Raw genomic sequence first — 20,848 nt, forward strand, 5'->3', positions numbered from 1 at the left:
TAGAGGGAGGTCTGGGCAGCCATGTCAGAAGATCCATACTGGTCCACAGGAGTCCAAGCCAACGACTGCAGGGGGAAGAAGATTGGGGGAAAGTCAAAGAAAGAAAGAAAGAAAGAAGTGACAGAATAAGGGGGAGCGGTGTATGTAAAAAACCCTCAGTATGGGGGATGATGATGGTGATGATGATGATGATGATCTTCTCATGTCGTGTGTTCTGTGTTGCAGGTGATGTACGTTAAAAGGAGGCAAAGGTAAATGTACACTTCACCCGTTACGCGCTAACATCTGATTGGTCGGAGTAACACGATCACAGACGTAAACAAAAATGACGCAAAAACGTCTCCTTTACTTCAAAACATCATCCACTGATCCTGATATTTTCCCGTCTAACGTTTACCTTCTATAACTACGTTACAACAAATGGTCAAATATAACAGCCAATCAGATTACAGTATGCAAATGTAGTGCCAGGAAGGAAGAAAGTGAGGAAGACAGGAATAAAGTTGGAAAGGAAGGAAAAGAGAAAGAAAGAAATAGACAAGAAGGAAGGAAAAATTTAAGTGAAGATGATGGGGAGGAATGGAGAAATACAAAAAGGAAGAAACGAAGAAATACATTAAGGAAGGCAGAAAGGAAGTAAGAAAAAGAGGAAGGATAGATGAAAGAGAAGGACGATGAAATGGAAGAATTGAGAAACAGAAGGAGTGTAGAAAGAAGGAAAATTGATGAAGGGGAAATATAGGAAGGAAGAAATTGAGGAAGATAGGAAGGAAGGTAAACAATTTGGAAGAAAGGGATGAAGATAGGACCAAAGATAGAAAGGAAGATAGAAAGAAACAGAGGAAGGATTGAAGAAAGGAAGGAAGACCAGGAGCCTGAAAAAATGAAGACTACAAAATACAAGAAGGAAGACAGTAAGGAAGGTAGAAAGAGAGGAAGGATAGAGGTAAGGATAGGAGGAATAAGGGAAGAAGGAGAAGCATAGGATGGAAGGTATAAAGAAGGGAAAAATACTGGAAGGTAGAAAGTAAGGAACATAGAAAAGAAGGTAGAAAGGAAGGAAGGAAGACGGGATGAAGACAAAATGGAAGGTAGAAAGGAAGGAAAAGGAAACAGAGGAAGGATGGAAGACATGAAAGGAGGGAGAAAGGAAGACAGGGAAGAAGGAAGGAAGACAGGGTGGAAGGGAGAAATACAAGAAGGAAGTGAGAAAGTCTGGGATGAAGACATGAAAGGAGGATAGGGAAGATGGTAGAAAGGATGGAAGGAAAAAGAAAGAAAGAAAGAAAGAAAGAAAGAAAGAAAGAAAGAAAGAAAGAAAAAAGACATGAAGAAAGGCAGTAATAAAGGAAGAATGCGAGGAAGGTAGAAACAGTGAGGGGAAAAAAGGAAGGAAAAAATACATGTAAGAAAGTCTGGGATGAAGACAGGAAGAAACAAAAGAAGAAAAAAGTGACAAGACACAAAAAGGGGTGTGGTTACAGTGTAGGTATTTTGCATATTAATGTAATTCCTGGCGTTTGTTGTTGGATTTGAATAGGATGGACAGGTTACGGCACCAGCTGCTCCCGGTCTACACGTACGACCCGAGCGAGGAGCTGCACGAAGCCGAACAGGAGCTGTGGAGAGACGATGGCACGAAGGTCACTCACTTACATCCAGACCTCAATTCAGATCAATCGCTGAAGCGGGCGTGTCTTTTAAAACCACACCTTATTCTGAGTGTTATAAGTGCTTGTTAAAGGGGGCGTGGCAAACGAGGTCATTTGGTAGTTTACGTGAAGGTGGGTGTAGGCTGTCGTTATGCCGGGAGATCAAACGTGGAACGGAGAGATACTGTACTGAAATGTCTTGAGGTAAAAAAAGGGGGAACGCTTGTCCAAGATGGCCGCCAATTCAGCTATTTACATTTAAGTGTAACGACCTCAAGTGTAGAGACCGGATTTCAAAAAGCAACAATCCTCTAAAGAAATTCAGTAAATAGATGAGAAAGAAAGTAATTGACATGGAAATAACAAAACTTTGGTCTTTATAGTGTATATTTTGTATCTAATACACTAATGCAGGATGTGTGTGAAACAGGGCTGGACCACGACGTACCAACAGCAGTGGCCTCTGTTACAGAAGGACCCGGATGTTTGACAGAAGAAGCCATTTGTATGTCGCCTTCACGTCCAGCGAGCAGACTGAAGTGATTACTCTGGAATTTCCGTGAGACTGGAAGTGGAAGTTCTACTGACTGCCCTGTCAGCACTTTATTTACCTTCTAAATAGTCCCCTTGCACAGTAAAACAGCGCCCCTAGTGGTCTTCTTCTGAAATGCATCCTGGAGGTCTTCTTTTGAAAGCACCTTCAGCGATTCGCGCCGGATCTCGCCAGCCATGTCAAAACGAAGAGCTGGATCATCTTCAGGAAGACGGTGAGGTCCGCGACGATCATCATGCACGAGTTGCTGAAGGGTTTCAGCTTTTCCGGTAGGGTTGAGCTCGTTTTTCCTGATCTCTCGCCGTCTTCCAGTGATGTTCTTCTGCTCTTTCACTCAAAACGCTTTCTCTCAGGTTTGCTATTTGTTCTAACTTGCTCTCCGTGATGAAATCGCAGATGTGGTAACGCACGCGGTCAAAACAGCACCAATTACACCATTAGTCTCGAAACTCTGAAATACCACCTTGTATATACACACCCACACACACCCACATACATACACACACACACACACACACACACACACACACACACACACACACACACACGCACACACACAATCAGTAATGTTACTGTTGGAAAACGATGCTCAGACACTGGATCGCTACACAATTGATTTCGCAATTGATTTCGCTGATCTGCAGCGCTGATCCCCGTATATTCAGAAATACGTCTGAATAATTTTTTTACTTTGGCTGTATTTCTGTGCCAAATACACCACTTCAGGCTTTGTATAAGATTCAGGAGGGTTTTTTTTCCCCAGAGTATGGCTCTTTATGATGTCACGAAAGGCGGAATTCCTTATATGGATGCTTCTCCCGGAAGCAACAGTGCACCCACCACATCGCACCTCGCACCCACCTCCACGTTGCATAGGACTTAATCAAGAAGAACATCTCCGAACAAGGAGAAGGAGAAGCTAGATCGGTTCTTATCATAGACACCGAACCTGCTGTGGTCGTGGTTGCTGCTGTTGTTCTTGACTCAGGATCCGATTCTGGGTCAGATTTATACGGCTGGATCTGATTGTTAGCCAGAGTTCATTCACGACTATAAAGTTCCTCTTTTATTTCTAGCGAATCGCAGCTTGCGACTCTTTAGCTCCGCCCATGCCATGCCTCCAGGAGATCGACGGTTTAAAACTGTATATTTCTTTAAAAATCTGATCAAACTAAAGACTCTTCAGGGATATGAAAGATGTAATATGACTCTAAAGGTACCGGAGATTAACATGAGACCGGCCCAAACCGTGTGTGTGTTCCGTCCCCTTTAATGAGCAGACCAGAAACCAACCTGAGGAAACCAGCCAGGACCTTCTGATCCAAGCTGCATCAGAGATGCTTATAGGATTATTCAGGTACATGATTCTTGAGATTTGTTGTGGAGATGCTGGAATTTATATGCATGATATATGGTTGAAATGTAGACTTTGTAGACACACACACACAGCTGTTTGAGAAAGAGAGTGTGTGTGTTGTGTCTCTGCTAATAATAAAGCTAATAAACTCCTGGTGCTGTTTTTTGTTTTTTCATTCTAACGTTTTTCTTCTCATCAAATTCATCACGAGTTCCACCACACGCAAAACTTCTCCATGGAGCTTCAAGAAGGTCCTTAAGAAATGTGTACAATCGCTGTTTCACTCATTGAACAGGAACCAGATGTTAATATGGTTACAGGTGTTTATAACCAGTACATTCATTTAAAAACACATGAACTCCTTCCAGCCAATCACAATTTACTATTCACACTGACCATGGTGTGTGTGTGTGCATACACCAATCCATCTATTCATCCATCTACACGATATTATCAAAGGTTTGCAGACACCTGGTCATAATTATGGTATGTGTTTTCGAGCATCACGTCGCTCACCAGATGTTCCACTAGATTTTGGAGTTTGCTTGTGGACATGGTGTGAGTGAAGTCAGGTAGTGATCTAGGTGAGAAGGTGAGGAGGTTCCTGGAATGCAGTCAGCGTTCACATTCATCCCAAAAGGTGTTCAGTAGGGTTGAGAGCAGGAGATCGTCCTCTAGAGACCATCTAAAACAGATCTTCATGGAACTCACTTTGTGCACAGGGGCAGATCTCGATCTCTTTATCTCAGTCCATCTCCATCTCCGCCTACATATAAATTGCACACACACACACACACACACACACACAGTTCTCTGGTCAATGGCACTTAAATACACACATTTTTTCTTCTTCAAAAACTTAAGTCTTCTTCACCAGGGCCACGGTATTAAACTCAACATGATTAATGTCCTGGCTGATATTTGTGTGTGTGTGTGTGTGTGTGTGTGAAAATCAAGAGGAGACAAAAGCATAGGAATCATTAACTTTATTACCAGTCTGAATAGAAATACTTGCAGGCCAAAATAAAAAAAAAAAAAGAGGAAAAACAAGTTTGTACATTGTAAAGACTGATCCCAAACCAGTTTACTGTGTGCAGGCACCACACACACACACACACACACACACACACACACACACACACACACACACACACACGGTGAAAACGTCAGTATTTTAAAACCAGAGTACCAAAGTGTAAATGAGGAAGAGGAACGGAGAGGAACGGAGAGGAACGTCGAGGTTAAAAGCAGAACGTTTGTAATGCTGAATTTTGCTCTGAAACCGATGGAACCTCAAATCATTGGAATCGATCAAAAAAAAAATATTTTCGCTCAGACTGAAACTGTTAACGTCCCAATTCATCTGACTGTTTTACCAGTTTAGTCATTTGGGAGACAAAAAGCAGCAGGGTTTAGGACCATGTTGAGTTTTTTTCATGTTCAAAACACCATGCCCACACACACACACACACACACACACACACACACAGTGGGTGAACAATTTTTTTTAATGCAAGAAACAGCATTTCCTCTCTCCGTTGTAGACGCAGTCGTTTCTGTGGCACGTCTACAATCTCATGTACGAGAAGAATCTGAAACGGTTTGATGCTGTACGCTGATGTACATGCAGTTATGAACGAGTTCTCTAAAAACCTACGGTTAGTCACAGACACACAAAAAAAAAAAAGTCTAACTCTAAGACAAACTGAACTCCCATTAAAGAAAAAATAGAAGGAAAAAAAAAAAAAAAAAAAAAAAGATTTTGGGAAAAAGAAAACCTTGCCAAACCGAGGCTGCACTGGGAGCAGCAGAGCTGAAGAATTTTTTTTTTTTTTTTTTCATTTTTGTAAATTTTATTTATTTATTAACAGTAGGCCGTCCTAAACCGACACAGAGTGAGGTACGAGTGTGAAGTTGCAGTATTCCGGGTTTTTTTTTTTCTCTTTTGAAACCATGTTCGTAGCAGCATTAAAAGTTCTGAGAAAGTCAGTCGCAGGACCGATCGGCGTTCCCTGACTCGGAGTTTTATTCATTAAAACAAAAACAAAAAACACAGAACAAGGAAGACAAAAAATAAAAAGCCTGACTGGGGGGAAAAAAAAAAAAAAAAAAAAAAAAAGTGGGGAATTTCTGAAGTGGGCAAACAGCGCCGTCTTGTGGACAGAAAATAAATTCCACTCCTCGCTTCGGCTGATTAAAATGAAATTATGACGTCAGAACGCGCTTTCACGTCTACACTCTTTCCCGGGGAAACAAAACACGTTTTATTGTCCTGCAGTCTTGAGATCAGGAGTTTTATTACTTTGCCTTACTATAGATGCACAGAAATTTTTATTTTAATTCTTTGTGAAATTGTAAGTCTGTTGGAGGTTTGTTAGATTTTATTTTATTTCTCTTGTTTACATGTGAATAGAAAGCTGGAAAAAAGAAAAAAAAAAAAAAATCCCATACACAATAGAGTTCACTTGATCGGGTTCGTCGGTTTATTGTCAATTATGGATATTTCTCTAAACGAAATCGGTGCACCTTTTGCGACCACCGAGAAAATTCTCGATCTTTGGAAATACTAGCGTAGTTTTTCCCCCTCGACGTCATACGCTCTCGTGATCTCAAGACGACCGGATAACCGTTTGCCCCTATTTTTTATTTTTTTTTAACCAATCCTTCGCGAAATGTTGCTCTGAGAACGAAATCTGAGCTAGAAGAACGTCGATCGGAGACTGCTTGACGCAGGATGAGTTGGTGTCTATTACGCTCCCACACACAAACGCACACCATTTCCACCACCTTATAGCTTAAAAACAAAAAGGAAGCCGAAAGAGTAAAGTACTGACCCCCTCCCTTTACACACACAAACAATAAAAGTAGGTTGATTCACCTTTGTCCAGAGAGAAGGTGTGACTTTTTGTTAAAAGCAAGTAAAAAAAAAAAAGAAAGAAAAAAAACCTGCATCAAAAGTAAATCTTTGTCCAGTATAATGACACACAGGCAGAGGGCAAGATGGGCACAATGCTGTACCTGTACACACAGTATCCGAGTCCATTTTCCAGTGGTGGTAAAGAGAGAGATAAAGAGAGAGATAAAGAGATGCACTGTAGTGTGCGGAGCTGACGGAGGAAGAGAAGGAGTGAGAGTGGCACGGCCGTTTGAGTTTTGTCTTTGTTGTCCAAAAAAAAAAAAAAAAAAAAAGTCCAGCTCTAAACGGGAAGTAACGAGATCGAGTTATGAGGTAGCGCTGATTTGCTGATCTACTGTTCCTCCTCTTCTTCCTCTTCCTCCTCCTCCTCCTCTTCTTCCTCGGAGGACTTAGACGGCTGCTCTTCTTTCTCCTGCGAGGACAAGAGGAGAGACGGTTCGAAACTCAGCATTTCATTTTTATATAAATATACAAAAATCAGACATTGATTATAAAAACTCTGGAATTAAAAAGGAAATTTTAAACCGATTTAAATTTGACACTTATAAAAATTACTTTTTTTGTTGTTTAAAAACATCCTGTTGCACATTTATTCTCCATTTGCTGCTACAATGCTACATTTCCTTCCCATTCTTCTGGGAAGATGTTCCACTAGATTTTGTGGAAAATTCAGCTACAAGGAAGTTCTATAGGCTTTATAGCAGAAGATCTTTCAAATCCTCCAACCAATGAAAAGCAGATCTGCATGGAGCTGGCTTTGTGCACAGGTGCGCCGTCGTGCTGGAACAAATTTGGGTCTTCTGGAACGGGAAAAATGTCATGCTCCAGTGTCCAGCAGCGACGTCTGGAACAATTATGTATCTTCGACTTGGCTTTTGCACATGGCTTTTGCGAAGAAGAAGGGGACAAAAAAAAAAAAAAAAAAAAAAAAAGTCCCAATACCAATGTAATGATATAAAAACATTAACCAGGAGCTAAACATGAGCAAACAGCACCATCATGTGGGGAGAAGGAAAATGGTGGTCAAAGGTGTCAATCTCCTTCACCTTTTCAGACTCGTTTCGAACTTCAAGCACATTTTATGTGCAGATTTCATGAAAAGCAAAATGAAAATTTCAACCAGATGTTGTCCTCCTCCAACGGGAGCTCTGACAGGAGTGCAGGCGTATGCCAATGTGCTCCGATACGTAAAGAAACTAATCCACAAACAAATCGGCATAAAAGTTAATGCTGTGGTGCGTCGATCTAAAAAAAAAAAAAAAAAAAAAAAAAGAAGTGTGCATTGGATACAGGTTGGCATTTCTATCACGATGAATCGTTTAAAGAAAAAATTTGCATTGCTGAAATAATTAGTAGATGCACTATAATTTTATTATTTAGAAAAATGACCAATAATTTGTAACCGATATTTGATATGTAAATCGATCTCTCGTTGCTAAAATGTTCCTCGAGTACGTTCTCTCAGCACCGCTGCTGCTACGTGAATATGACGCATCACAACACCATGGAGACCGAGGCGTGTCATATAGAATACAGATTAACATGGCAGAGGTAGAGCTGCATCTTCCTGCAGGCGGAACAAGAAAAGAACGTCCGATTTATTATTTTTCTGCACTATAAAAGGCATGATTGTAAAAGGGGCCATAAGTTAGAAGTCAGACGGCTCTTCAGTAAATTTATGATTTGCTGTCGGTCTGAACCAAAAACATAAAAGTGAACTATTTGTACCATATTGAATTTCAGTGCATCAGTTTTTTTTGCATTGAATAGAAATCAGATCGTAAAACGGTGGAATCGTATCACATCGGTAGCTGAAGTATTGTGTTGCGTCGCCTCAGTTATGGAGATGCAGATCTCCACTATATTTAAATAAAAACGAAAAAAGGAGACGCACCCTGTTGTTGGGAATTGGTGCCAAAACGAATGCATGCAAATCTCCTGGAAAGCGAAGTGAACAGACCCGACCTTCTAATAAAAGATGCTTTTTAAAGCCACCGCTTGGTTTCCTTTCGGTTCTGCGGGTTCGGCTCGGAGCCACGAGGTTACTACAGTTGAAGGCGTGAGCCGGCACGGAGCAGCTGCTTATTGCGCAACGGGCTCCTTATGAATCAACAGTTTGGAAGGAAACGTTAATCAAACTTGTGGTTTGAGTCAGACGAGCGGTTGGACGTCTCACAAGCTAAATATCTGTGTGGGACTCAGACGTGTGGACTTTCTGGAGGCATGTATGAGTGACTCGACCTGGAACGGAACCAGACCGCTGTGCCAGGGCCGTGCCTCATGTGAGAGGAATGTGTGGAGCGGGGAGGGAGAGAAAGAAGCAAAAGTGTGACAAAAGAGTGAGCTGTTCAGGAAGAAAGAGAGAGAGAGAGAGAGAGAGAGAGAGAGAGAGAGAGAGAGAGAGAGAGGCGGAGCTAGTGAAAGACAGAAAGATCACAAGACAAGAATGTTCTGTCCTGAGTGGATGCAAAGGGCCGTGTGTGTGTGTAAATAAAATTAAACCTACACACAAAGTAGATAACCCATGATGCTTTGCACCACATATGGCACACAAAACCTACAATCCACACACGTGCACACAGGTTGTTTTTTTTTTTTTTTTTTTTTTAAATGATGGAAGGAGTTTTCAGAGTCGGAGGTAAAGCCGTCAGCTTTTAAAGTTTCCCTCCTTTAAAGTTTTGATGTAAAAGAGAAGGAACAAACTTTGATAGCCTTTTCTGAGGGAGAGACAACGTTAACTTACTGCTTTCTTGGGTCTTCCTCTGCGTTTTCCCACTGCAGACGCAGTCGCAGCAGCTGCTTTCTGAAAAAGAAACAGAACAAAAGATTGCGTTATTAATGTGTCGTGAACTTTTGATTGTCTTATTGAACGTTTCGTCCTTTTAGTTCTGCTGTTATTTTTCTGATTTGCCCCCAGAGTCTGTACCCGAGAGTTTACAATGCAAATGTTAATATAAAGTCTAATAGAGCAGAGAGAAAGAGAGAGAGACAAACAAGAGACACTGCAAAAGACAACGGGCCAAATGAAGAAAAAGAGAGAGCCATAGAGACGAAGACTTTTGAAAACGATGACGCATTTTTAGTCACTGCTGTTGAAAATAAATGGAAGTGGGAAAATAAATAAACAGTCACTCTGTTTATTTGAGTCATGATGCAGACTCCGATACGAGATTGCAGTTAAAAGGTGTTAATGATTTTTATTTGATTCATTCATGTACAAACCATGTCTCGCCTGAACGCTGCCCTGCGAGGACTCCAGTTCACATGATGCTGAATAACGAGGCAATAATTGTGCTAACACACTACATTTTTAAATCCTGAACAAAATGTACAGAAATAGTAAATAGAAATCTAAAAACAAACAATTGTCTGCAGCGTGTGTGTATGTGTGAGAGAATCTAACCACTAGAGGGCGTTGGAGCACGTGTGCGTCTCGGACTCGGCAAGAGGGCAGCGGGTTCGTTGGCTATTATCTTAGAAACGGACGTGAACCGCACACAGGCCACGCCAGTTCATTGGCCACCTGGTTTGACACGCTGAGACAGCTGGCAGACCAAACACACACACACGGCAGAGTCCGGGTGTACATATACACGTGTCGAGAAGTAAAGTCAGCAGTCGTCATGACTACGGCAGACAAAATAGCGAATCGAACCCGCGAGTGCACGTGCGTCTGTTTGTGTGTACACACATGCCGCATGTTCTTTTTTTTGTTTTGTTTGTTTCTTAAGGAGGAGGGTGTCGTCATGGAAACGGCACCATCTATCGGGTGCACCTGCATCATGCAAAATGGCACAGGAAACCAGGGTAAAAAAGGAAGTGGGGAGAACCGACTATCCTGTTTCGTTTTAATGTTTTCAACTCTCCGAATAAACGTGGGGGCGGGTCCCATACCGAGGACCAACAACAACAACTAGCAGAAAAACAAATCTACACAGAGCGAGATTCATATACACATCTCTCTCTCGCACACACACACACACACACACACACACACACACACACACACACACACACACACACACACACACACACACACACACACACACACACACACACACACACACACACACACACACACACACACACACACACCTCTATATCGAGAGAGAGAGAGAAAGTTTCAAAGAAAGGGAGGGGAAAAAAGCGAGCCTACACCCTCAGGTATATGTTGAAGTCAGTGTTGCTCAGGTCAGGTCCTGGCCTCCGGTAAAGAAGAACCATAAAAGAACACTTATCTGATGAGCACAAACCAGCCTTATATTAACGTAAAGATGGAAGAAATTGTCAAAATGAAACGAGCCTGATTATGTCTATAGAAGTGATTTACTCAGTCAAGCTAAATACTATAGAACTTGATATGATCAATATCATTGGAGTTTTTTTCCCCTGTGATAATCCACACTCACTTTGCCTTTAGATGCTGTGGAGCTTGCCTTGTTTTTGCTTCCCTTTGGTCGTCCTCTGGGCCTCTTCGGCGTCGGGGAACCGCTGGGCTCTTGCTGCTGAGAGAAGAGAAGAAGAGATGCTCAAGTTTCCAAACGCAGTAAAAACACAAATGAGAGTGTATGATAGTGGATTCCAAATGGTACATTTTTGTCTCTACCAGAAGAACTTGTGTAAGATGTGATCAGACTCCCCTCACCCCCACACTCGGAGGTGGAAGTTTAATGGGTTGTTTTGGAGCAGTGAACGTTCCTGAACCGACATGGCGCCAATTCCATTCAGTTCCGTCTGGACTGCGGCTCATTGGAACCAAATTCACCGTACAATAAGATGATTAGCCGAAGTGTACGTTCGAGTTCTGTACGTGTTATTTAGAGCACAACCAGACCTCAGGAGTGATATCCATCATGGAACCACCTGCCCAGTCACCACACCTCAATCCTACTGAACTGCCTTTAGAAATCTCTGACTAGTGAACATCTATGGCGAGTTTTAAAAAAATGCACAGCGAAGTGTTTCAGCTGAACGTTTGGAGCGTGTGAAGCTGTTCTTCATGCGAAAAGAGGATTTTTCACTGAGAATATAATGGAACAACTGGAAATTTATAGAAATCTCACTCTTAAATCGCATCTCACACGTGTGTATTGTAGATGCTTTAAATCATGTCGCTGTGCAAGAACTGCGGTTTGTTCTTCAGTTTCTGATCAAAGCGTTGTCACGAACAGGGGTGAAAACATGCGGTTAACCCGACTGACGCACAATTTTTCGTTCTGCTCTTATCGCCCCGTCAGGGTAAAAACATCCACTGTGACGACCTCGTAGAGTAAAGCAGTGTTTTCACTCTGCTTGTTTTCAGCATTACCATGGAGAAGAGGTGCAGAGTAAACAGGAAGACCACGTGGTGCTTGAGTAAGCTGTGAAAACCCCACCACCGTGTTTCACAGATCGAGCTTCCTTTCTCTGATTTCTGTAAGTAAACACTACTCTATCTGGGTGGGTTATTTTTAATCAAAATAAAAAGCACTGCTTATTCAGCAAAGTGGCTTTAATTAAACTAGGAGCAAAAACTTTAGACTAGATTGCTACGTGCTGCTTTTTGAACTTCTTATAATAAAGATCCACTCTTCTGGAAAGATGCTCCACTAGACTTTATGGAGATTTCATTCAGCCACAAAGGTGTTATAATAAATTCAGGTACTGATGTAGGTGAGAAGTGGAGGCCTGGGGTGCAGTCAGTGTTCACATTCATCTTAAAAGTGTTCAATAGGGTTTAGAGCTCTAGAACAGGAGACCCGCGTAAACCAAATCTTCACGGAGCTGGCTTTGTGCACAGGGGCATTGCCATGCTGGTTCTGCTAGTTCAAATTGACCACATCCAGAGTTGTTCTGGACAATTGAGTCTCCCCAAGCTTGTGGGCACAGTTTGCGGGAGAACCACGTGTGTGGAAAAGCGGTGTCCGAATACTTTTGGACTTCAAGCGGTAATTCCTAGTTTACTGTCTAATAAACGTGGCCATGATATCATTGCGTTTTTATCGTATCGTTCCCCCCCCCCCAGTAATCGTCTGGAGTCTTGTGTGTTAAATGTTAGTTGCCAGTTAATTTATTTACATGAAATAAGTTACATTAAACTTGTGCAGTTTCTAAGCAAATGTACAGACTGGGATGAATTTCATTGATCAGAAACACGTAAGTATCAGGAGTTTTTTTTTGTTCGAGCCCGAATTCCGACATTTTATCTTTATATATTTATTTTATGAGGGTAGGCCGATATATCGTTATCGCAGAACATTATGGCAATAAAATGCTGCACTGACTCTGTATCTAGTTAGAAACAAGAGGAAAATCTTGGTTAGGGTGTTTGTCCTTCTGGGTGGAAGGTCAAAAAACATTTATGCTTTTATCCAGAGCATTTTAGGGATAAGTTTTCTGATCGAGACTTCAATGCCTTAACCACCTTTACCTATTAACAACTACTTGGGTGTATAAACGAGATCAAATTGCTCCAGATAAAGACGTCAGGCAAATGCGGAAAAATTAGATACATCGCATGGTGATCCGTTTCTGACAAACATTAGAATAAATCATTTAAACTTAAAAACCCACACTAGTAAACTTTTTCCTAAAGAGCTACAGTTCAAATACAATATATATAATATAATACTAGGTTGTGGATTTAATGGTCACGTAGCAGAAGTTTGGAACTCTGCAGGAACCCCGGGAACTCAAAAACAAGGCAATGAGCGCACGGCCGTGAATTTTCCCATGCGTGTTTTTTTTTTAAAAGAATTGATTGTGTGCGTTTTGCTGTACGTAATCTTTTAACAGGAAGACTTTGTTACAACACAAAGAAAGCAGTGTTCAAGGTCAGCACAACTGACACCGGCTGCTACTTTAAGACCAACAGGTGGCACAGAAGCTCTCGGTTGCCAAAATTCCTCCAAGTGCATCAGGCACGACGGAGGAAAGCCGAGACCTGATTCATGACAAGGTTACCGAGGGCGAGACCAGAGGGGGAAGAGGCGCACGTCTGGGGAAACACCAACAGTTGGGTCATCGAGCGTGTAAAGATTTTGTGGACACCTGAGCATGAGCTTTCTACATTTAGTATCCCTATGCTGTTATGGTTATCTCCACCACTCTGGGAAGATGTTCAACTAAATTGTGTGGAGATTTGTGGTGTTTGTGAGCTCAGGTACAGATTGAGGTAAGAAGGTGAGGAGGCCTGGAGTGCTGTCAGCAATCACATTAAGTTCAATAGTGTTGGAGCTCTAGAGCAGGAGATCTTCAACCCAAACCCATGGAAAGATCTTCATGGATTTCTACACACACGTCATGCTGGAACAGGTTTGGGTCTCTCAGTTTGGAGTAAAACAGCATATGGGTGGGGAAGTCCATTGTCCGAATGATCCGTTTGATCAAATCTTGTGGGTCAGTGGGTACAAGCGAAGGTTTGAAAGCATTGAGTTACAGAACTCAATCTGCATTTCTAATGTAGCACCAGAAATAAGCATGAGTGCATGTGAGGGTTCAGTCCTCTACTCGTACACATACCTACAGCACACAGGGACGTGCACGAACACGCTCACAACTCCACTGAGCGGCGAAGTGCGGACGCCAGAACAGGAACCGCTGGCTGTACGAGCGCGGTGACTAATCACACCGTCGTAACAGTTACATAACCGCTCCTTCTTTTTTTTTTTAGCATTACAACTAAAATGATGGAAAAATATTCACAAACAGAAAAACTATGTATTGATGGAGCAGAAATTGCTCCGAGTTTCCTGTTCTTTTTACGCTCACGCGTCGCTGAGCTTTTTTTAACCCCGTGTTCAAGTTTTCCTTTGTGCTTCTAAAGCAGATTTGCAGTGTTGTCCCCCCTCTACCCCCCGCATAAAGACTGTCCACACTTGTTGGCTGCAGCAGAGGTGGTGAATTCTGGGCACTAAAATACATGGTGTGATGTACATCCTGTATATGATTCACCTTTTTCTCCTGTGTATTCATCCATCCATCCATCCATCCATCCGATAGATTGATCGATGTGCAGATAGAGAGAGACAGAAAGATATAGTTATAGAGGACCTGGACGTTCAGCAGGATAAATGCAGAGGTCCACAATGAGGTTCGGTCTCCTTATACCACCCGCCTCCCGTAAGCCGAATGTAAATAGCGTGTCGAGAAACTCCTGTAGACCCGAGTGCTTTTGCGTATTACGCATAAAGTTGTTCACGTTGAACAAATCTGTGCTCATCGCAGGGCACCCTGGTGTGTTCGGTACTGTTAAGGAGATCAGGGCTCTCTTAACAAGTCCATAAACTCCAACGTGACACCACCACCCATGTCTTAACGGACCACTAAATATTTCTCCAAATAAAATGATGTGAACATAATTCATTCAGGTACACCCCCAGATGAAAGCAGGTGGATGGAGATTAGCTCATCTCCAGACCCTGGTTACACCAGTAAGCATCAACGCTCTAATCCGAGTCTTGACCCGTGATTGACGGCTCGATGAGCCAATTGCATCTCTTGGATTTGCTCATGTGTCGTCATTTACAGAAAAAAAAAAACATGTTTAGGTCCTTCATCATACCTGTGGGTTCTTTCGGGGTCTGCCTCTGCCTCTCTTCTCAGCTCCGCCCTTCTCTTTAGTAGAGACAGCACCCTTGTCCTTAGCAGTCTCGCTCATTGTCTCTTACTGTGAAAGAAAAAAAAAAAAAAAAACATCAGGAAAGAGATAAGGACCAGACTAGTTGATTTTAGCCACTACACACTGGACCCAGCACACTCCTGCTCATTCATGCAGTTATCTACCTCAGGCAAACACGTGGTAGAAGCTTTTAAAAATCACGTTATACACCAAAATGTGTGATCTCCAGGACCGTGAGATTTGGGGTGAGTATTTCAGAAACTTGCTGATGATCTAGGATCTTCCTGAAGTTTAATCAGGACGGCACAGGACATATATAATTGAATCGAAGAAACAAAATGATTTGAAGCTTAGAGGAACACCTCGTTTAGTAATCACGCAAACGCCGCTGGTGAACAGAAAACCATCTCACACCATTAAAGCATGAGGGGGAGAAGAAAAGAGCTAAAACAGCAGACTACCAACCAAAAACAGGCATTTAAGTTAATCATCACTGCACAAGTTCCTGTTGCCTCGTCATCTCAGACCAGCCTGCTCATTCTCCTCAGATCTCCTCCATCTATCCCCATTCAGAGAATGTTTTTGTTTTATGCACCATTTGGACTCCATAATACAGTGCCACAGATCAGCAGCAGCAGTTGCTGGATCACTCAAACAAGCCCAAAAACACACAATCAGAACCGATACACTGATGTGAGAAGAAACTAAACACATGCATTGCGCTTGTAAGATGATACAGAACGTGCCGGGGCCACGTGACTGGCTGATGCAGACCCCTGTATGAATACAAAGACTACTGATGCCTACAAAGGGACTAATTTCTGTTGGCTTAGATTCCAACCATAAAAGTGCTTGATCAAGGTTTCTCCTGCACCACGTTTCTCGACCCTCAGGTACAGATTTTACACGAACGTAAAGACGTTATAACTCCATTCCTACATATGAGCGAACGCACTGAATTGAATTTAGAGAACTTTATCGATTCCACAGGAACACAGAGTTAAGGGCCCTGCTCAAGGGCCCAACAGTCACAGACTCGAACCGCTGAGCTTCTGATCAGAGCCTATAAGCACTCGTGAAAAGTCTATGCATAACACAGCATTCATACATCATACATTAGTGCTCATAGATACAGAATAGGTCTCTAAATACACGGTATATTTATTTGCATGAAAAGTTTGATTCTGATGATCACTTATCATCATCATCATCATCATCAGCACCGTTTTAATTCTCATCCATTTCCCTTCAGAACCAATTCGTGCAAACTGGACTTGTAATAACTACAGAAATGTGGGGATTTATTTATATAAACAAAAACACTTTCAATGAAACCTCAAGCTCAAGACAGGGACGAACTACTGCTTTAGAGGAAATGGGGAGAAGAAAAGTGAATCTCCTGAATAAATGTAGATATATTTGTAGATTTAATCGAAACAAACCTGCAGTAAATGTTTGTAATGGAGAACAGGAAGGAAGGAAGGAAGGAAGGGAGGAAGGTGAGCTAGCATGAGTCGGTTGCTAGCCAGTGACCGTGGGCTCGGGTTTGCTTACAATAGAAACATAAACGCGGACGAATAATCCCTGGAAATCATTTAGCAGCTGTTCATGAACCAAAAATTTGTCGCAAAATAATAATAAAAATTAAGAAGACATGAAGGAGATTAAAACCCGGAAACGAACCACACAAGCGGTGAGGAGAAATACCTCCGTGCGCGCGCGCGCTCGCCGTCAACTGAGGGGGTTTAAGTACAGCTGCCCCCCCCGCCCCTTACCCAACAACCACAACCCCCCCTCCAGTCATTCTACGGAAACCCCGAAGGGACATGCGCCTTCCGAGTGATAGTAAAAAGGGGGGGTGTTGAGGAAACGCGAGACGGAAATTCAATTCGCAACATGTGCAAAGAGAAAACTGGCGCGCAAACAAAGAACAATAAAAACGCAAAAAAAACAACAAAATGTCTCGAAAACCAAAAAGCAGGGACGAGATGAAATTCTTGAAAAAAAAAAAAATTATAATAAATTTGTTAAATAAAAACCTTTTTTTAATTTTTTTTTTTTACATATTATATACACAATGATGCACAAGAGTTATTGCACCATTTCAGTGCAAAAAACACAAAACAAACAAAACACACCAGACCATATACATTTCCAAACACCAAAATCATGTCTATATTACTATCCAAATAAATAAATAAAATACTTTATGATTATCATCATCATCATTATTATTAATTATTATTATTATCATTATTATTATTATTATTGATTATGCACAACTTAAACCAGGTTATAACAAAAATCCAATTGCAATTAAAGCTTTGGGGACTAAATCTTAAAAATAATTTACACTTTACAGTAATTCACAGTTGTAAAAAATATATTTAAAAAAACACTACAAACTAATATATCCGGCTAACGAGAAAAAAAATTAAAAAAAAAACAAGATTCTAAATATATTTTGGGGGGAAAAATAAAAAAAAAAGAATGGAAGTTTAATGCAAATGCAGGATGAGAAATTTAGTTCTTAATAAACCGGAAGGTGTTGTGGAAAGTAACCAAAAACTATAAAGTGCACAAAATAAACTACACACAAACAGCAACAGGTTTTCATTCATTCGCTGTGTGTTTATGTTCATCTCTAAACAGTATCAATTCAACAAGATCAGTTCCGAAAAACCAAAAAACCCGCCATCATCATCATCATCATCATCATAACAACAATGTCCGGCTTCATCACTCCAATTTAAAGTGTGTATTTATATATATAAAATATATATTTTTTTTAAATCCAGCCATGCTTTAAAAAAAGGCTAAAAGTGGTAATAAGATACAGGTTTGAGTAAATGATTGTAGTTGTTTCATCCTAAATAAAAGATCACAAAGAGCGGAAATTACAATGAAACCTCGCGTCGGGTCGCGCTTTTTTCTCCTCCCCGACTCCACTGTGAGAAGTCTTTTCTCCCCCAAATCTCAATCCAATAAAAGTCCTAAAGGTCTTTAAAAAATCCCCAAGCCATGTAGAAATGAGAGAATGTGCAGTAAACGGGGTGAGAAAGAGTAAAAGATGGAGAAAAGAATTACCTTTTGGGCGCTGAGCGCGTTGCGGTGCGGTGCGGCTTTTTGAGATCAGACTGGTGTCGAGCGCAGGAAGCGTGCAGTGTTCACGTGAATGAGGGAAAAGGCGCCTTCAGGCCATTTTAAAGGGGCTTCCGACTGAGCAGGAGAGCACTCAGGGGGAGGGAGCCAAAAAAACAGAGGATGGGAATGCCTTGTGTTACAGGCAAAAAGGGGTGGGAACTGGGTTTAACTTTGCTTTTAACAATGGCGCATGTCTACAATTGCCATGAGCAGTTTTTTGTTTTGTTTTGCTTGCAAACCGCCATCAGTAACCAGTCCATAACCGCAACAAAAAAAAAAAAAAAAGGATGGAACTATAATGAATGGAGATCCAGATGACTCACCCTTTTGAGGCTTTTTCCTCATGACATCTCAGGGAGTATTTCCTTTGCCATGCTCCCAGGAGAAGTTATAAAAGACAAACTTAAGGACTTACAAACTTAAAGGCTAGACATGAAATAGACTAACTTAATGCAACATACATATATTGTGTACATGCATATGTATACATACAATAAGCACATTTTTCATGTTTTTAAGCTTAACAAAGTTAGGGATTGAAAAAAAAAACCGAGGAACTGAAGTTGGTAGCAAAAACAATATTATTTAAACTATGTTTAGGATCTAAATTTAGGGACTACGTTTTCATTCACATTTCATTATGTTTATAAAACAAATCATTTGCATGCACAATAGAAGAAAAAAAAGCCCAAATTATTTCCGCGAACCGTTTAGTATCCAGCTTTAAAACGTTTTGAAACTCCTTGAAAAGATTTAAAAAAAAATTACAATTTGCAAAATAGCTACTAAAGAAGTCCTGTTATAATTGTAGACTATTCGTTTAAAAAAAAAAAATTGACGTCATGACATCTCAGGGAGTATTTCCTTTTCCATGCTCCCAGGAGAAGTTATAAGAGACAAACTTAAGGACTTACAAACTTAAGGGCTAGACATGGAATAGACTAACTTAATGCAACATAAATATATTGTGTACATGCATATGTATACATACTAATTTTTTATAAGTCCATGTTTTTAAGCTTAACAAAGTTAGGAATTAAAAAAAAAAAAAAAACAAGGAAGTGAAGTTGGTAGAAAAAACAATATTATTTAAACTATGTTTGGGATTTAAATTTAGAGACTATGTTTTGTATTTCGTTATGTTTATAAACAAATAGAAATGCAGAATAGAAGAAGAAAAAAAAACACAACCCACAAGCCCAAATATTTTTCCGCGAACCGTTTAATATCCAGCTTTGAAACATTTTAAAACTCCTCGAAAAGATTGAAAAAAACAATTACAGTTTGCAAAATAGCTACTAAAGAAGTCCTGTTATAATTGTAAACTATTCGTAAAAAAAAATAACTGTAAAAAAAATTGTAAAAAAAAAAAAACTTCAAGGTCCTTTAGCTCTCCATTTTTTTTTTTTTTTTTATTTATAAATGTCACATTTCTATTTACTGTGTATTTATTGTAAAAAGAAATCATAAAAAAATGAAGACATGCTCAAGATTATAGAGACTATTCCCTAGACTTCTTTAAGGACACTGAAGTGCATGAGCAAAAGTTTTAGGACACTTTAAAATCACGTCCATGGGTCCTCCTTTAGCAAAACAAACGAACAAACAAGCACACAATCGTATGAATAATCATGACATCACAATCTTCCTTTGCTGCTCCGACATTTACATTCACATGCACTTTTATGTACTTTTCTGATCTAGTATGTACTCTGTATATTGTGGTTCTCCTTATTTAATCTGTATTGTCTCCTATAGTCTTGTTTATAAGATAAATGTATAGTGTTGTTATTTAAGTCTGTATTTTTTCCAACAGCTGAAACAAAATTCCTTGTGTGTGTCAACACGCTTGGCCAATAAACCTGATTCTGATTCAGACAATGCTTCTGTGGACAAAGTGAGCTCCATGAAGACATTTCTTTGAGATCAAAGAATTCCTGTGAACGATCCCAGGGTTTGCCGAACGATCACGAATCCCCACAACGAGGCTCTAAAAAATATTTTGAATGTTTAATATATTACTTTTGACTCCACTACAGTTTAGAAACGTGCCGTTCTTCACTCATTTGAAGTGGAAATGTAAAGAGAGTGTGTATATGGTGTCAGGGTTCTCACAATGTGTAACTATAGACGTTCTCCTTACAAAGCTCTGATGTTTAGGAGAATAGAATACTGACCCTCACCCATTATTCACATAGCGTTCTCATACACCACTACTGTTACTCTTCATACTTACATCCATTTAGAATTAAGAAATGTTAGTACTTTTACTTAAATACAGATGGTGTAGTTCCTCCGCTACTGCTGAAATAACAAGATAATTCTTACTATAAGATTTGAGTGATAATCAGATCATCAGGTGTGCACACACCTTCGGCTGTACACAGGTTCGTCCACGTACAAGCAACTAGACAGTATTTGCATAAAAAAGTCATCATATTATATTGCAAACTAAAATGAGGAAGCTTTTAATTTGTAAAATTATACCTGTAATTAAGGGTAAAATGGAAAGGTGCAGGATGAAGAGAAGCAGGTTCAGAAAGGAACTCCGCTTGGTTTTCATTGCACCTTTGTTCAAATTAGAACTTTCACAATAAGGTTCTTTCACAGATGCAATCTCCAGGAA

General features: G+C 40.6%; 2 protein-coding genes across 19 annotated transcripts in view; one reads left to right on the forward strand and one right to left on the reverse strand.

Annotated features, from left to right (window-relative positions):
- The window catches only part of smim29 (small integral membrane protein 29), a 5,723-nt gene extending 2,869 nt beyond the window's left edge, over positions 1-2,854 (forward strand). For both annotated transcript variants that reach the window (XM_046869153.1, XM_046869152.1), the window contains exons 3-5: positions 226-251; positions 1,541-1,643; positions 2,083-2,854. In XM_046869153.1, coding sequence (XP_046725109.1) covers positions 226-251; positions 1,541-1,643; positions 2,083-2,142 — 189 coding nt within the window. In that variant the 3' untranslated portion in view covers positions 2,143-2,854. The remainder of the gene's footprint in view (positions 1-225; positions 252-1,540; positions 1,644-2,082) is intronic.
- A 1,679-nt stretch (positions 2,855-4,533) lies between these two features.
- hmga1a (high mobility group AT-hook 1a) lies at positions 4,534-18,337 on the reverse strand. 17 transcript variants are annotated; one of them, XM_046869149.1, is made up of 6 exons: positions 18,166-18,337; positions 15,022-15,126; positions 14,412-14,420; positions 10,916-10,981; positions 9,223-9,282; positions 4,534-6,891 (listed from the first exon to the last, which is right to left on the reverse strand). In XM_046869149.1, the coding sequence occupies exons 2-6, from the start codon at positions 15,115-15,117 to the stop codon at positions 6,811-6,813; spliced, it is 312 nt and encodes a 103-aa protein (XP_046725105.1). In that variant the 5' UTR covers positions 15,118-15,126; positions 18,166-18,337; the 3' UTR covers positions 4,534-6,810. The 17 variants fall into 17 exon arrangements, with proteins under 17 accessions (XP_046725105.1, XP_046725103.1, XP_046725094.1 ...); XM_046869147.1 differs by having other exon boundaries at positions 10,916-10,984; positions 18,166-18,336; XM_046869138.1 differs by having other exon boundaries at positions 10,889-10,981; positions 18,166-18,321.
- Positions 18,338-20,848: the final 2,511 nt, after the last annotated feature.

Source organism: Silurus meridionalis, chromosome 16, assembly GCF_014805685.1.
Source record: "Silurus meridionalis isolate SWU-2019-XX chromosome 16, ASM1480568v1, whole genome shotgun sequence".
In the NCBI taxonomy this organism is placed as follows: Eukaryota; Metazoa; Chordata; class Actinopteri; order Siluriformes; family Siluridae; genus Silurus; species Silurus meridionalis.

What these genes read in the sequence shown, in the direction of transcription:
- hmga1a (XM_046869133.1), bottom strand. Translation starts at nt 15,117, where the DNA reads ATGAGCGAGACTGCTAAGGACAAGGGTGCTGTCTCTACTAAAGAGAAG. An exon ending in CCACAGCATCTAAAGGCAAA is followed by an intron (nt 9,283 to 10,888) that starts GTGAGTGTGGAT and finishes TTTCTTTTTCAG; the next exon opens with AAAGCAGCTGCTGCGACTGC. An exon ending in GAGGAAGACCCAAGAAAGCA is followed by an intron (nt 6,892 to 9,222) that starts GTAAGTTAACGT and finishes TTGTCCTCGCAG; the next exon opens with GAGAAAGAAGAGCAGCCGTC.